The sequence below is a fragment of the Salvelinus namaycush genome, chromosome 5 (genome assembly GCF_016432855.1).
Source record: "Salvelinus namaycush isolate Seneca chromosome 5, SaNama_1.0, whole genome shotgun sequence".
Classification (NCBI taxonomy): Eukaryota; Metazoa; Chordata; class Actinopteri; order Salmoniformes; family Salmonidae; genus Salvelinus; species Salvelinus namaycush.
In genome coordinates, this window is record NC_052311.1 from 65,348,818 (window position 1) to 65,362,788 (window position 13,971).

Genomic DNA, 13,971 nt, shown 5'->3' on the forward strand with positions numbered 1-13,971 from the left:
GATCTGTCAAACCAGTCTTGAAATAAACTCATACACAGAGATAATGCTAATTTATTCCACAAAAGCATTAGAACAGTTGAGTCAATTGCATTTTCTAAAAGTCCAACGAGCATGTTTGTATGATCTGTACTCAATGAAGGAAGAGGGAGATTTGGACCAAAAAAAGAAAATGGGGATGGAGGAAATATATTTTATGACAAAATAAATCATTTAGAATGCATTGAAATCTCTTCTACCTCAGTGCTTTCCTACACTAGTAAAACCAGGAGTGGACACATTCCAAATCAACCAGAAACAGGCCACTATTACCCTCCATTAGTGTCTGTTCCTCAGCTGTCTCTCCTATACAGAGTTCAGAGTACACTTGAATCTGTGTGGAAGTCTGGGGCATCTTGCTGCTTGTCACCATGTATCCAGTCCGTCAGTCTCCTGGTTGCGCCTGGTTGGCTGGTTGAGTCTGTTCTCTTTGTATCAGCCAGCCGGTCTGTTTAGTCCATTTTACAGACTCTGCTTTACTGCTGAGCGCATGGCAAAACAGTTTTAACAAATTCTAAGTCATCACAAAATAAATTATATCAAGTGGAGGAGCAGGTAGGAGTGATGGTTCAGGGGAAAGGGGAAGAGGGGGGACTGGGGCTCAGTTTGGGGTGTAAAATCTTCATTATGGAACCCTCCAAAAGGCCCTAGGAGTCAGGGGAGGGAGTATGAGGTTTAATACTCCTGTGTTATGGGGCCATCCAGAAGGGCATGGGCTGCTGTGACTGTGCCTGCTGTGTTTTGGCACGCTGGGGAGGAGGGGGGCAGCGGTACCCCAGAGTCCAGCCCAAGGATGATGTGGGGGTGGAGTGGGTTGCCCCAGCGACGTTACCATGGTTACCTGCCCCCAAGGTTTTGGGGGTGGAGTGGTCCTCCTCTTCGTCCGAGGAGTCACCAGTGTACGCCACGAGCCCCGTCTTCATCCTCTTCACTGAGGGATCTGAGAGAGATGAGAGAGAGGGAAAAACAGTGGGAGAAAGAGGAGCGGGGTGCGGGAGAGAGAGAGGGGAGACATACACACAGAGAGAAAGAACACAACCAAAGACCAGCACAAAGGTTTCAAAAACAACAGTTGGAAGTCAATTGTTTACCAACAGATAGGGAGAGAAAGTTAATAGATTGCATTGTGTTTGGCAGCAGGGGTGAGTTAGGTAGAGGGGCATGGGTCAGCAGCGGCAGTCATTGGTCGGTGGGGAGCGGCAGCGTTAGAGCCGTCCAATCACGATGCAGGACAGCGTCACAGGAGAAGAGCCCCACCCCCATCCGGCATCCCACCCAGAGAGACATGGAAGAGAAGAAAAACACAGAGAAAGAACACAAAAAAGAGAGAGTCTTGTTAGTGAGGGAGTCACACACGGGCACAGACACTCCTGTCTGATGACGTCATCAGAAAGGGACGGGCAGCGAGGGGACAGCACCAGCTAGACAGAGGGGGACTCCCAATCTGAAATCCATCCCTAGACACCTCCTACATGTCACATGATCAGATGCCAGGTGTAAGCAGTATGGTAATAAATCAGCCTTACTCTTCTACAGGCCAATTGTAATGGTCTACATATTGCTTACACCTATAAAATCCTCTCAGACCTACACAGTGCCTAGGGATAGGGGTTGACTTAGGATCAACGACAGATTTACCTGAGGCAGTGGGTGATCGAAGCTTTGCCGAGTTCTTGATTCTGAACTGACTGACTTTCAAAGCAGAACTTATCGATGAACACTATGCCTGTCTGATGTAATCTGCTATAACCTGTTCTGTCACGTGTGAGAACAGCATGTCTGCATGCAAAATGCTATTTGACTCTGACTACTGACAGCCAAGAGGCCGGGGGGGTGGGCAGCGTGCTTTATGGCTGAGAGGCCATGGATGGGGAGGGGTCAGGGGGATTACATGGGGTGGGGCCCTTACCCAGGGGGCCTTGCAGCGGCCTCCTCTCCTCCATCTTGGGTGTCATGCCTCCGTTCATTGGAATGGGTGGTGGAGGCATCAGCTGCCTACTGCTGAAGAGAAAGAGAGGGAGGAGGGAAGGAGAGAGAGAGAGAGGGAGGAGGGAAGGAGAGAGAGAGAGAGAGAGGGAGGGAAGGAGAGAGAGAGGGAAGAGGGAAGGGGAGAGAGAGGAGGGAAGGAGAGGAGTCAGTGTTGCACAACATCAATCACAAGCAAACACAAGCCTGCACACACGGTGTGTCCAGCATCTGGGATGAAGGACACTGTTTTAAAGGAGAGCGACTCGTCGCCCCCCATCCCGTACCTGTCCCTCTCCCTCGGCGGCCCGGAGGAACTCGGTGGCGGGGGTCCTGAAGCCTCTGGGCCGGGGCTGCCCACAGGGAAGCCTGCACCTAAATTAGTCATATGAATGGGTCCATGCTATGAGCAGAAAAACACACAGGCGCATTAGCACACATCCTCCCCTAAATCACTATTATTAATAGTAGGCCTACAAGCATATAGTTATCTAAACTATTGAATGGAACTGAACTGCAAAGTTAGTATTCCAAAACGTTTTCCTTATTTTAAGTTTATGCATGCTGTGATTGCACAAAATCCGAAAATAGGAATGGACTGTATTAAAGTAACATATCATTAAATCAAGAGGACACATTTAAATTAGGCCTGTGACGACACTAGTATTACGATATTTTTTCCATGGCAAAAATTAAAACAGGAAGCAGACCAAACTCTTTGGTCCTTTAAAAACCTGGTGTATGCAAAACATGATGTGTCATAGCTTGGAAAATAAATAAAATGACTCTGGGTGACAACGTAACGATGATTGTTTCCAACATTAGGTCCGTTTTCCTAAAGAAGTTCATCCGTTTCATGTTTTGTTTCCTTGCCATGATACTTACTGGTATCGTACCTGCACTAATTTCAATATATTGAAGTACATTTGATGATTATCCAACAATACCTCTTCAGAATCTCCATAATCTGAAAGTTCTATAAATCCAATAATACATGGACTCAGATAATAACAGCTATGGTTACAATGCTTTTCAATGAACGTCATAAGATCTACTAGGGAAAAACAAGTTGACACTGAACAGAGACACTTAGACCCATTCAATCTCACTCACTCAAGCAAACCTTTCCTATAGAATGCAGACAGGGACTCACAGAATTACAGACAAGAGACAGTGAGAATCAGAATGAATTCAGTCTAACAGAAAGAGGAACAGATATCAGATACATGGACAGAAGATAAGAAAAGACAGGAAGACAACAGAGGCAGAAGGGACAGACTGGACGAAGGCAGCACATAAGGTGGAAGAATAAAATAATGGTAAATTACCTGGTATCCCAGCAGACCGCTGTCCCTCTCGTCTGGCACCTCCTCCGTGAAGCGTCTTTTCTGAGGCGGATTGGCCAAGACTATGGGAGGCGGAGCTTTGGGCGGAACCGGAGCAGCGGGTGGGAAAGGAGAAGGTGGGAGAGTCTGGGGACAAAAAAAGAAGGAAAAAAACCAACTTGGATGCAATGTATGTTGAATACATCATATATACAGCATATCAAGATTTTTTTTTCAACTAGTTTCATAACTCGGATGTAATAGTCTCAATGTACTGTATTACAGGTCCATACAAGTCTAAATCTGATTGACCAGTCTTACCTGTGGTAAGCTGACAGGTGCAGGGGGGAGGGCGTACCGGTTGGGAGGGGGGAGACCGGCGGGCACCCCAGGGGGAATGGGAGGGGGGGCAGCGTAGGGGGGAGGAATGGGCTGAGGGGGAGGTACAGGGAGGGGGTAGCTGGGCTGGTACCCCGCTGGGGGGTAGTAAGGGGGCTGGGGGGGCATCCCGTTGGCCATGGGGGGATGCATAAAGCCTGGAGGAGGAGAGGAAGAGGAACACGTCAGTACATGTTGACACATTGTAGAGGCTGTAAAAGAGAAAGAAAGCCAGAGAGTCTGTACCGGGAGTAGGCATCATGACACTCATCTGGTTGAGGAAGACAGAATACTCTGCATGAACCTGGAGGGAAGAGAGAACAGTCAGAGATCCACATGGCAAACAGAGCTCAGTTACATAATACAATGCACTTCACATGGGACAGCTTGAAACAGGGTTTAAGTGAAAGTAGAGCAGTGTACAGAGAACAAAGAACAGAGTGCCAGTCAGTAAACCATTAGACACTCACCGTCTGCAGCAGGTTGTCACACAGGGTCTTGGCTGCAGCAAGGCCCTCTGGTTTGGGATGACTGGGGAAGAGAGGAGTTAATGTGTGCCTGGTGTCTAAACTCTGTATCTCTGCGCTAATACAAATGAACATGGACTTTACTCCCCCAGACTATCCATTAATACGGCTATTTACCTGATGTAGATGTACGTGAGTTCAAGGCCCTCTCTGAGTTGATACAGATGAACACGAGTCTAGTCCATGAGACTTACCTGATGTAGATGTACATCGGTTCGAAGGCCTCTCGCCCAGAGGCAGGCTCCAGACAGCCTGATCCCTTCCCCCTGAGGAAGACCTTGGCCCCAGTCTCACCCTGGATGTGCTGCAGGTAGGAGCTGCCTGGCCCTTCCACCCTCTCCTTCACTGAGAAGCCCTGGATGGCATGCTCCAGACCCACAAACAACTTTTCCTGCACATAGTGCATCTGAAAGGATATGAATGTGAGTCTTCAAGATTCATCAATGACATTGACACTCATAAAATAACATTGACACACACACTGAGCGACAATCACACACACAAACTCAGTTTTCTTATTAGTGCTGGCCATCAGCTAATCAGCCGGTTACAGACTCATTTTCAGCGACCTACTTTTTCCACTTCCTATTAACTAGGCTACTTTCATTTAAACGTTTCAATTCACTAGTCCGCCGTGCCTCCTCTGGATAGAATGAACGATATGCATCTTCTAGCGATCTATTGATAGAATAGGTGCCCGTCAGTCACAAAGCGAGCGATGACAGGGAAACTCAATGTGCTGTCTGTCCCGCCTCCCGGTACAATTTGTGTGCCCTGTGGTTGGTTGCAGTCTAATTTCTTTACACAGAGGAAGGAGAGAGCATGATGCTAGTGAATATGCACGCCCCACGCAGCGGACGGACGCGGTAACGCCCCCCGTAGCGCGCGTACGCGGTAACGCCCCCCGTAGCGCGCGAACGCGGTAACGCCCCACGTAGCGCGCGTACGCGGTAGCGCGCGAACGCGGTAACGCCCCACGTAGCGCGCGTACGCGGTAACGCCCCACGTAGCGCGCATACGCTGTATTTTCTTTTGCGTGTTTCACATAGCCAGCCACGTGGAGTCGTGGTGCATAGTAGACTATTTATTGTTTTTTGATTGACAACTGAACAGCAAGTGTTGACTAGTTTATAAAAAGTGTCAAACTGACTAAATAAAGTCAATCTCCTATATCCCTTTGCCATTCATAAATCATACAGCGTGGTTATACTGCATGTCCATGGTGACGTAAACCAAAGGATTCCCTAGGTTTCCTTTCCTAACATGCCGGGACTAAAGTCACTGTAAATAAGACTTTAATCTCAAGAGAAGACATGTTAAACACTCTCTTACTTAGAAAATAGTCCTGATCATATAAGCCTAGGCCATACCCCAAACAACTAATTCATTAATTTTCAGTAAATTAAAATTGCCCTGGCTGGCTACTTTTTCTATTTGGCTGGCCACTATGTACTTGTGGAAAACACTGCTTACACCAGACTGGAAGTGTGGTCTGTGATGGTGGTTGATGGGGGGCAGTGAGGGGGGCTGGGGTTTGTGTTGCTGGTGGACTGGGACTGTGGCTCCGCTGTAGGAGGTGGTGGCCGCCTTCACCACTCCGTTAGTGATGATCTCCTTGATGCGGTTCACAGCTCCTGGTGAGGGAGAGAGATTGGATCGTCACAACATAGAAAGTCAGGAAAGAAGGACCCTGGTGATCATAAATGGTGATAATCTTAATCAAATTAGGTGAGTAAATAGAGATGTACTGACTGTCGACAAGCTCCCTGGTCTGGCCCTGGACGTGGAGATAGAGGGGTCGGTCCCTGACGACAGAGAGAGAAGCAGTCGGTCAGTAGCCTAAGACTTGGTTGTATGATGCAATCAGACAACAGAGCTACTTGTCTGTATGGAGAAAAGTAAATACCAGTAATCTCCTTGGTAGATCAGTGTGGTAATAAAGAAGGTGTGAAGCAGGACTCACCCTTGTGGAGCCTTGTACTTCTCCACTGCTGCCATGTATCGCCCCCTGGTGGACACAGCAGCACCGCTCACTTTGCTGATCTTCACACAATAGGATGAAGAAGAACCTGGTCATTTACTGTCCTCAAGTGAGACACTTTCAGTCCCATACTGGTTTACATGACACTGATCCAGTCTGTACATGTGCGTGTCACACAGAGAAAGAGCTGGGTAAACATAGCAGTAAATTTGACTGTTGACCATATTGATCAATCAATGGGTCTAAAGATCATAATGATGTCATGGACTCTGACCTCGTCCTGTGTCTGTCCGCGGGTCAGCAGGTTCCGGCAGGGGAGAGGAACGTCGTTGATCTCCACCTCCGCCACCACCAGGTCATCCTTCGCTTTCATAGGAGGCTGGGGCTTCCCTACACCCACAACCTGGTGATGACAAAGATTCTTTATGTGCCGCATGCTAACATTTACAACAATATCTCTAAAAAAGAGAGAGATTAAGAGCGAGGGGATTACAGAATTTGGAGGCGAGAGAGGGACAGACAACGAAGACAGAGAGAAGCCAGATTACAGGTGAGAGACTGAAAGCGTTTCTAATGTTTTCAGTGTAATAGGTTTCCTGACCCTTACATGCTGAGCAGACAAGTCGCGTGCGCAAGCGTCACAAAATAAATTTAGAAATCCATGTTATTCAATTATTGCACCCACACTGCTTGCGCGCGCCAACGAGCGTCTGCGACACCAAGGGCTAAAATAGATGTCGTTCCTATTTCTGACACAGATCGCACTGCAAGTCCTGCCTCTCCCATCTCCTCATTGGTTTATAGAAGCAGGTACCCACGTGCCATCTCCTCATTGGTTTATAGAAGCAGGTACCCACGTGCCATCTCCTCATTGGTTATACCCACGTGGGTGATAGAAAGACGAACTGTTTTGCCGGTAGTCTGGTAATACAATGAAAGTTTAGATGCGATCCCCATATAATTTAAACGATGAAAAAGCCTGGAAGGAGGAGAGATGACTAGAAACGATTCGGTTGGCCGTTTTATGTGTGGATTAATTGTCGGAGTAGAGATCCTTGTGCATTTCAGGTAAAATAACAACTCAATGTTTATATCCCAGGACAAATTAGCTAGCAACAGCAAGCTAGCTAAATAGGACAAATTAACGTTAGCTAACAAGTGCAAGCTAACTAGCTAAATTACCATACATGTTTAACGCTTTTTGACCTGTCCCCAAATTAATGTCATTGGTTCAGAGTTTGTTTTGATATTTTAACCTGCGCGTCGTGATCGCGTTTGGTGTGGGGGGGCAAAATAAATGTATTCACGATAGCACACGCGCGCAGCCGGTTTGGGCAAGGTGTTACCTTGTCTGGGGGTCCAGATGGTCCTATCTGGGAGGGCTTGAGCTTGCCCTTGGCTACCAGCATGGCATTGATCTTAGCTGCCACAGCAGCTGCAGCGTCCAGAGCCCCTGTAGGAGCCGCCTCCGCCTCCCCCATCTGGTCTGAACCAGGACCTGGGCCCGGCTGGTCCCATTTACTACGGCGACTGAGGAACAAAGAGGGGAGCGGGTTGGGGAACAGAGATAGGGGGAGGGGTAGTGAAAGAGGGAGGGAGGGAGCGAAAGAGGGCAATGGTAAGTGGAAGGGATGGGAGAAGCAGAAGGAGAATGGAGGGCAGTGCAAAAGCAGCAATCACAAGGCCTCTCCCCACCCGTTTCTGTAAAAAGCTGGAGGGATGGATGCTGGAGAAACGTAGGCCTAACAACTCTCAGACAGAGCTATGGATGCAAAAACTGACCATCTATGATATAAAAATTATAGTTTTAACCATTTGTGGCAAAAAACAGTGTTTGTTTACATATACTTTTTGTTTTACTCCCATGTCGTAAAAAAAAAAGAAGTATATTTTGGGTTCTGATGTTGTATGTCAGTTGAGCTAAACTTTTTGGGTGACCGATCAATTTCACGTTAGTTAAATGCCTCTTGAGTGTCGCAGCGGTCTAAGGACCTGGAGTCCAATAGAGCGGCGCAAAAATGTCCCAGCGTCGTCCGGGTTAGACCGCGTGGGCTTTACTTGGCTCATCGTGCTCTAGCGACTCCTTGTGGCGGGCCAGGCACCTGCATGCTGACTCAGTCGTCAGTTGAACAGTGTTGCCACCAACACATTGGTGTGGCTGGCTTCCGGGTTAAGCGAGCAGGTGTTAAGAAGCGCAGTTTGGCGGGTCATGTTTCGGAGGACGCGTGACTTGACATTCGCCTCTCCCGAGTCCGTTCTGGAGTTGCGATGAGACAAGATCGTAATACATAATATCACGAAAATGGGGAGAAAACGGGGAAAAAATTAACATTTTTTATGTTATTTATAGATTTGTATTTAAAAGCAAATCTAAGAAACAGTAGATTTCCTATGCTTTCCGTTATTAAGTTTTGTTTTTGTGTCTTTTACATTTGGTTTTGTACACCAGCTTCAAACAGCTGAAAATACAACATTTTTGGTTATGGAAAATATATTTCACAGGGGATTAGATGGTACAATGATTCTCTACACTGTACCTGCTTGTTTTGTCAAACTGAAATTAGGTGAACTAAATTACTACAATTACAGCAATCAGGAAATCATTAAGTAAAAAAAAAAAAAAAAGGATGTTGCAACTGCAGGTAGCCCCTTAAATGACCATATCAATTACAGGGTTCAGAGAGGTCGTAGGCTAACAAGTTAGTTTAGTCTTTGCCATCTAACGTTACAATTAATGTTAACTTTGTTGATTGAATTAATGTTGTTGACTTGCTAACGTTAGCTAGCTAGTTATCCAACAGTTTTGTTCACGTCACTGTGCTTAACGTTAGTTAGCTAGCTAGCTACTAGCAACCATCGGTAGTCAACTACTGTAATTTACCAAAACAACAGTTAGCGAGCTAACTAATTGATAGCTAGGTAACCGACTCATCGATTTTCAAAAAATAGACGTAACACCCAATGGCGCTCTTAGCTGGCTACATAACCAACCACTTTCTAAACTGGGTAACGACAGCTAGCTAGCTACACCGTTGGCTACTAAGCATACCCCACGTAGCTAGCTACAAGCACTCCGCCATTACAAATTAACTAGCTAGCTTTGTGCTGCTCAGTCAGTGTTGAGCAAGTCTGTGGTATAATGCAACGTTCTTTCAACTCACCTGCCGTTTTGCGTTCCACCAAATGACATCAATCTTCTATTTGGTTGAATTTCTCTTTGCGTAAAAACACTAACGTTAATACTGACTCCGCCAGACTTTCAAGATAGCTTGTCCAGACAGTGTAGTACTGCAAGAGCTTTCAATCTATGCGATATCGTTCCCACTTCCTGTTTTTTGGTGAAAGAACCGGTGCTGTGTTGAATTTTGCTGCCCTTTCACAGATTATTTTCTTCAATCATGTGCGACGCTAGGGGACGCAGTGAGCAGGCCGCGTCTCACCGGATGATGCAGTCCTGTGACTGCCTGCTATCATCGTTTTCCTGCCAGCCCAGGTGAGTGTTGCGGATATGAACCAGCTTAATATCGGTTCAAGTTTCCCAAATGAAACCCCACAGCACACAGCTTGGTCTACGTGAAAATGTAGAACCAGACATCTTACAAGCAGGATGCTCAGGTGATGATGCCAGAGCCAGGTAAACTATGGTTGTTAGCCAGGTAAATGATGGTTGTTGTCAGCACGTGGTGTTGTGTCTCTCTGTGTTTAAAAACAATAACATTGGTCCCATTGCAGCTTATTGCATGTGTAAAATGTATTGTTGTCAACTTTTTTTCAAGATGTGTGGTCCTTTGTGGACTGTTTATTTAGCCTAGCTGTTTATTGACCTTTTTCAATAAACTGATTTCCCCTCCAACTACATGTTGTTTCTTAAAAACCTATTTGCCTAGCTACCGTTGCTAACCATGATTTATTTATTTACCATGATTCACTCTGAATAACTCAGGAATGTCTCTCCTTCCTGTACTTTGTAAGTAGGCTATCAGCCAAGTTTAACCTTTTTTAATCACCTTGGCAATTAGATCATGGATCGGCAGGCTATAATTAAATACCCAGTGCCACATAGGCTTAGCCTAATTTTACTGCTTATGTCTGAGTTTGGGTTATCAGCTCCTATGCCTTATTATGCATTATGTCTTGTCTATTCTGTTCTAGTGTTGAGTACACTGGTGGCCTATCCATCATCAGGTGAGTATCATTTTAATACCACACACTCTTCATTTTTAGACCATGAATTATATTCAAGTTTACAGATCAAGTTACCTAATGTAGACTTTAGGTGTGGCAGACTGGGCAATGTCTTGAAATAAACACTTTGGGTGCTTTGACAAAACATAGCCCAGAATTTGTTGAAATTCTACGCTACTGCATGTGTTCACAGAGGTTCTACTGATGCCCACTCTGACTGTGGAGCCTTCAGGACGACAGGTGTACACTGAGGACACAGTCTCCTTGGCGTGTCAGTTACCTGGCCACTCTGGGCTGGGCTGGCAGTTCTACTGGCACAAAGACAGGTGTGACCTCCGGCTCCCTCTTTATGTTGCTTCTCTGATCGTGTATATTGGATGTCGGGAGGTGTGATAGATTTCAGTTCAATCTAATAGAATGTGGGTGTTAGGCTACTTGTTGTATCCATCACTCCCTGAGTGATGATAGTAAAACATGGCACTGAATAACTGTGTACAGGAACTGGAATGTACTAACAAGTGGAACGAACTAATGCTCATAACACTATATTAGGCAGGACACTGGCCCTGTGGAGCAGATGTGGGGCAGTGGTGGAGGTGGGGCGGTCTACCAACTGTGGCGTGCCTCTGTCACACACACAGGCCAGTACTGGTGCAGAGCAGGGAGAGGACAGCCAGTCTTCTACACCCAATACAGCCAGGCAGTCTCTGTTAATGTCATTGGTGAGTGAGGAGAGTAGCACATGAGTAATGGGTGTCTTGCATGTGGTGTCATGCTCTTTTTCATAGATTACTTGACAAGCCCCACTCGTTACTCTAGCTCTTGTCAGTGACAATTGGAATATATTTCACTTCTCTACTTCTTTGTAATCTATAATTTTCTCAACTTCCTCCTCTAATCAATCTGTGTAATCAATATCCTCTCCAGAGCTCTTCACATCAGTGACTTTGTCAGCATCTCCTTCGACCGTGGTCAAAGAGGGCGGGGCTTTCAACCTCACCTGTGAGGCCCAGCTTAGCAACTGCAAACTGAGCCAACATCATGGTAACCACAGTCTACATAGTCACCCTGATCCTGACTGTAACTGGACCACAGTGGTTGTAACATTCTCCTTCCTGAGGGACGGCTGGCCAGTGGCCAGGGACTCTGTCAGTGGGATGTACAGCGTAGCGAGGGCTTCTAGCTGTCACATGGGGACCTACAGCTGTGTGGCCAGAGCAGGCAGGGCCAGGAGGAGCAGTCAGGAGATCAGCATCACACTAGACAGTGAGTTCATACTATATCACCTGAACGTTTAGTTTGCCAATTGCCATAGGTTTTCATTCCTCATTGCTGGTCTGAAATCATATTCATTATTCTGGTGCCAAAACGGCCACTCTTTACCGTTCACTTTGTATCCTGATCTCTCTCATGCTGCCTTCATCCAGACCTGTCTCTGATACTGGTCAACTGCTTTGGCACCTTCCTGATCCTCTCCGTGTCTCCATTGGCATTTTTTGTGAGACTATACGCGATGAGACGTAAGTGGCAGCATAGTGGATCTTAGTCTGACTCTTGAGTCTCTGGGACTGAGTCAGTTCAACACCTATCTCTTCTCTTTGTGTGACCATGCAGTGTGGCAGCTCAGAGGCAGAGGACAAGGAGAATTGCAGTGCAATGAGTGCAGTACAATACAGGGACCAAAATGAGAGGGAGGACCGGTGAGACGTGCTGTGAGAACTCATGTAATTCACATGGCTGTATTAGTGCACAGGTGTAGGATCTTAATTTGATCACCCTGTTGCATGTTTTTTACTCAAAAGTTTAAAACAGATGTTTTATTGTAATCTTGCAGATGTATCTGGACCCAGCTGACTTGAGAAACTTTCTATCATTTATTACAAAATTGGAGAGTAGAATAATAAACATATAATTATTTGGAGAATTTTGACCAAAGAATGTTTTTGATTTATTTTCACCACAATGTGGCACTCAAATAATACATTGATTCGACACTGCAACATGCTTGTATTGTCAAATAGAGCCAACTCTTTTCTCATAACAGGTTCCATATTTTTTAAAGAAATAACTGCCCACCACCAGTTGATTAAAAGTGAGTGTGAGTGAATCTCAACAGTGTAAGGCAAGCTATAATATGTTTGCCCTTATGTTCCATTTATTGGTGAATTGTTAGACCTAAAGGGTTGTATGATGAATGAGCCAAGATCTGAGAATTGCATTCTGTCTCCATATAAATTCACAAAAAAAGAAATGTCCCTTTTTCAGGACCCTGTCTTTCAAAGATAATTCTTAAAAATCCAAATAACTTCACAGATCTTCATTATAAAGGGTTTAAACACTGTTTCCCATGCTTGTTCAATGAACCATAAACAATGAATGAACATGCACCTGTGGAACAGTTAAGACACTAACAGCTTACAGACGGTAGGCAATGAAGTTCACAGTTATGAAAACTTAGGACACTAAAGAGGCCTTTCTACTGACTCTGAAAAACACCAAAAGAAAGATGCCCAGAGTCCCTGCTCATCTTGCAGCATGCCTAAGGCAAGTTTCCGGCAGGAGGCATGAGGACTGCAGATGTGGCCAGGGCAATAAATTGCAATGTCCGTACTGTGAGACGCCTAAGAGCGCTACACAGAGACAGGACAGACAGCTGATCGTCCTCACAATGGCAGACCACGTGTAACAACACCTGCACAGGATCGGTACATCCGATCCTGTTTATCACACCTGCGGTACAGGATGGCAACAACAACTGCGGGAGTTACACCAGGAACGCACAATCCCTCCATCAGTGCTCAGACTGTCCGCAATAGGCGGAGAGAGGCTGGACTGAGGGCTTGTAGGCCTGTTGTAAGGCAGGTCCTCACCAGACATCACCGGCAACAACGTATCCTATGGGCACAAACCCACCGTCGCTGGACCAGACAGGACTGGCAAAAAGTGCTCTTCACTGACGAGTCACGGTTTTGTCTCACCAGGAGTGATGGTCGGATCCGTGTTTATCGTCGAAGGAATGAGCGTTACACCGAGGCCTGTACTCTGGAGCGGGATCGATTTGGAAGTGGAGGGTCCGTCATGGTCTGGGGCGGTGTGTCACAGCATCATCGGACTGAGCTTGTTGTCATTGCAGGCAATCTTAACGCTGTGCTTTACAGGGAAAACATGCTCCTCCCTCATGTGGTACCCTTCCTGCAGGCTCATCCTGGCGTGACCCTCCAGCATGACAATTCCACCAGCCATACTGCTCGTTCTGTGCGTGATTTCCTGCAAGACAGGAATGTCACTGTTCTGCCATGGCCAGCAAAGAGCCCGGATCTCAATCCCATTGAGCACGTCTGCGACCTGTTGGATCGGAGGGTGAGGGCTACGGCCAGGGCCAGGGCCATTCCCCCCAGAAATGTCCGGGAACTTGCAGGTGCCTTGGTGGAAGAGTGGGGTAACATCTCACAGCAAGAACTGGCAAATCTGGTGCAGTCCATGAGGAGGAGATGCACTGCAGTACTTAATGCAGCTGGTGGCCACACCAGATACTGACTGTTACTTTTGATTTTGACCACCCCTTTGTTCAGGG

The 13,971-nt window shown here is 46.5% G+C and overlaps 2 protein-coding genes across 4 annotated transcripts; one reads left to right on the forward strand and one right to left on the reverse strand.

The window, feature by feature from the left end:
- Positions 1 to 35: 35 nt before the first annotated feature.
- Positions 36 to 9,562, reverse strand: LOC120048749 (KH homology domain-containing protein 4-like). 3 transcript variants are annotated; one of them, XM_038994941.1, is made up of 14 exons: positions 9,374 to 9,562; positions 7,559 to 7,742; positions 6,487 to 6,615; positions 6,195 to 6,274; positions 5,984 to 6,036; positions 5,705 to 5,865; positions 4,426 to 4,637; positions 4,175 to 4,235; positions 3,951 to 4,008; positions 3,648 to 3,862; positions 3,330 to 3,473; positions 2,289 to 2,404; positions 1,946 to 2,037; positions 36 to 976 (listed from the first exon to the last, which is right to left on the reverse strand). In XM_038994941.1, the coding sequence occupies exons 1-14, from the start codon at positions 9,400 to 9,402 to the stop codon at positions 726 to 728; spliced, it is 1,785 nt and encodes a 594-aa protein (XP_038850869.1). In that variant the 5' UTR covers positions 9,403 to 9,562; the 3' UTR covers positions 36 to 725. The 3 variants fall into 3 exon arrangements, with proteins under 3 accessions (XP_038850869.1, XP_038850870.1, XP_038850871.1); XM_038994942.1 differs by having other exon boundaries at positions 1,946 to 2,034; positions 9,374 to 9,561; XM_038994943.1 differs by lacking the exon at positions 7,559 to 7,742 and having other exon boundaries at positions 9,374 to 9,561.
- LOC120048750 lies at positions 6,503 to 12,702 on the forward strand. Its single transcript, XM_038994944.1, has 8 exons — positions 6,503 to 6,762; positions 9,595 to 9,705; positions 10,365 to 10,397; positions 10,591 to 10,723; positions 10,950 to 11,119; positions 11,325 to 11,663; positions 11,825 to 11,917; positions 12,012 to 12,702. Exons 4-8 carry the CDS (start codon positions 10,602 to 10,604, stop codon positions 12,083 to 12,085), a joined length of 798 nt encoding a protein of 265 aa, XP_038850872.1. The 5' UTR covers positions 6,503 to 6,762; positions 9,595 to 9,705; positions 10,365 to 10,397; positions 10,591 to 10,601; the 3' UTR covers positions 12,086 to 12,702.
- Positions 12,703 to 13,971: the final 1,269 nt, after the last annotated feature.

Excerpts from the sequence above, each read along its gene's own strand:
- LOC120048749 (XM_038994941.1), bottom strand. The coding sequence starts at position 9,402 with ATGTCATTTGGTGGAACGCAAAACGGCAG. Across the intron at positions 3,863-3,950 it reads TGTCATGATGCCTACTCCCG|GCTTTATGCATCCCCCCATG; the intron begins GTACAGACTCTC and ends CTCCTCCTCCAG. Across the intron at positions 2,405-3,329 it reads GCGGTCTGCTGGGATACCAG|CATGGACCCATTCATATGAC; the intron begins GTAATTTACCAT and ends TTCTGCTCATAG.
- LOC120048750 (XM_038994944.1), top strand. The coding sequence starts at position 10,602 with ATGCCCACTCTGACTGTGGAGCCTTCAGGACGACAGGTGTACACTGAG. Across the intron at positions 10,724-10,949 it reads TTCTACTGGCACAAAGACAG|GCAGGACACTGGCCCTGTGG; the intron begins GTGTGACCTCCG and ends ACACTATATTAG. Across the intron at positions 11,664-11,824 it reads GATCAGCATCACACTAGACA|ACCTGTCTCTGATACTGGTC; the intron begins GTGAGTTCATAC and ends GCCTTCATCCAG.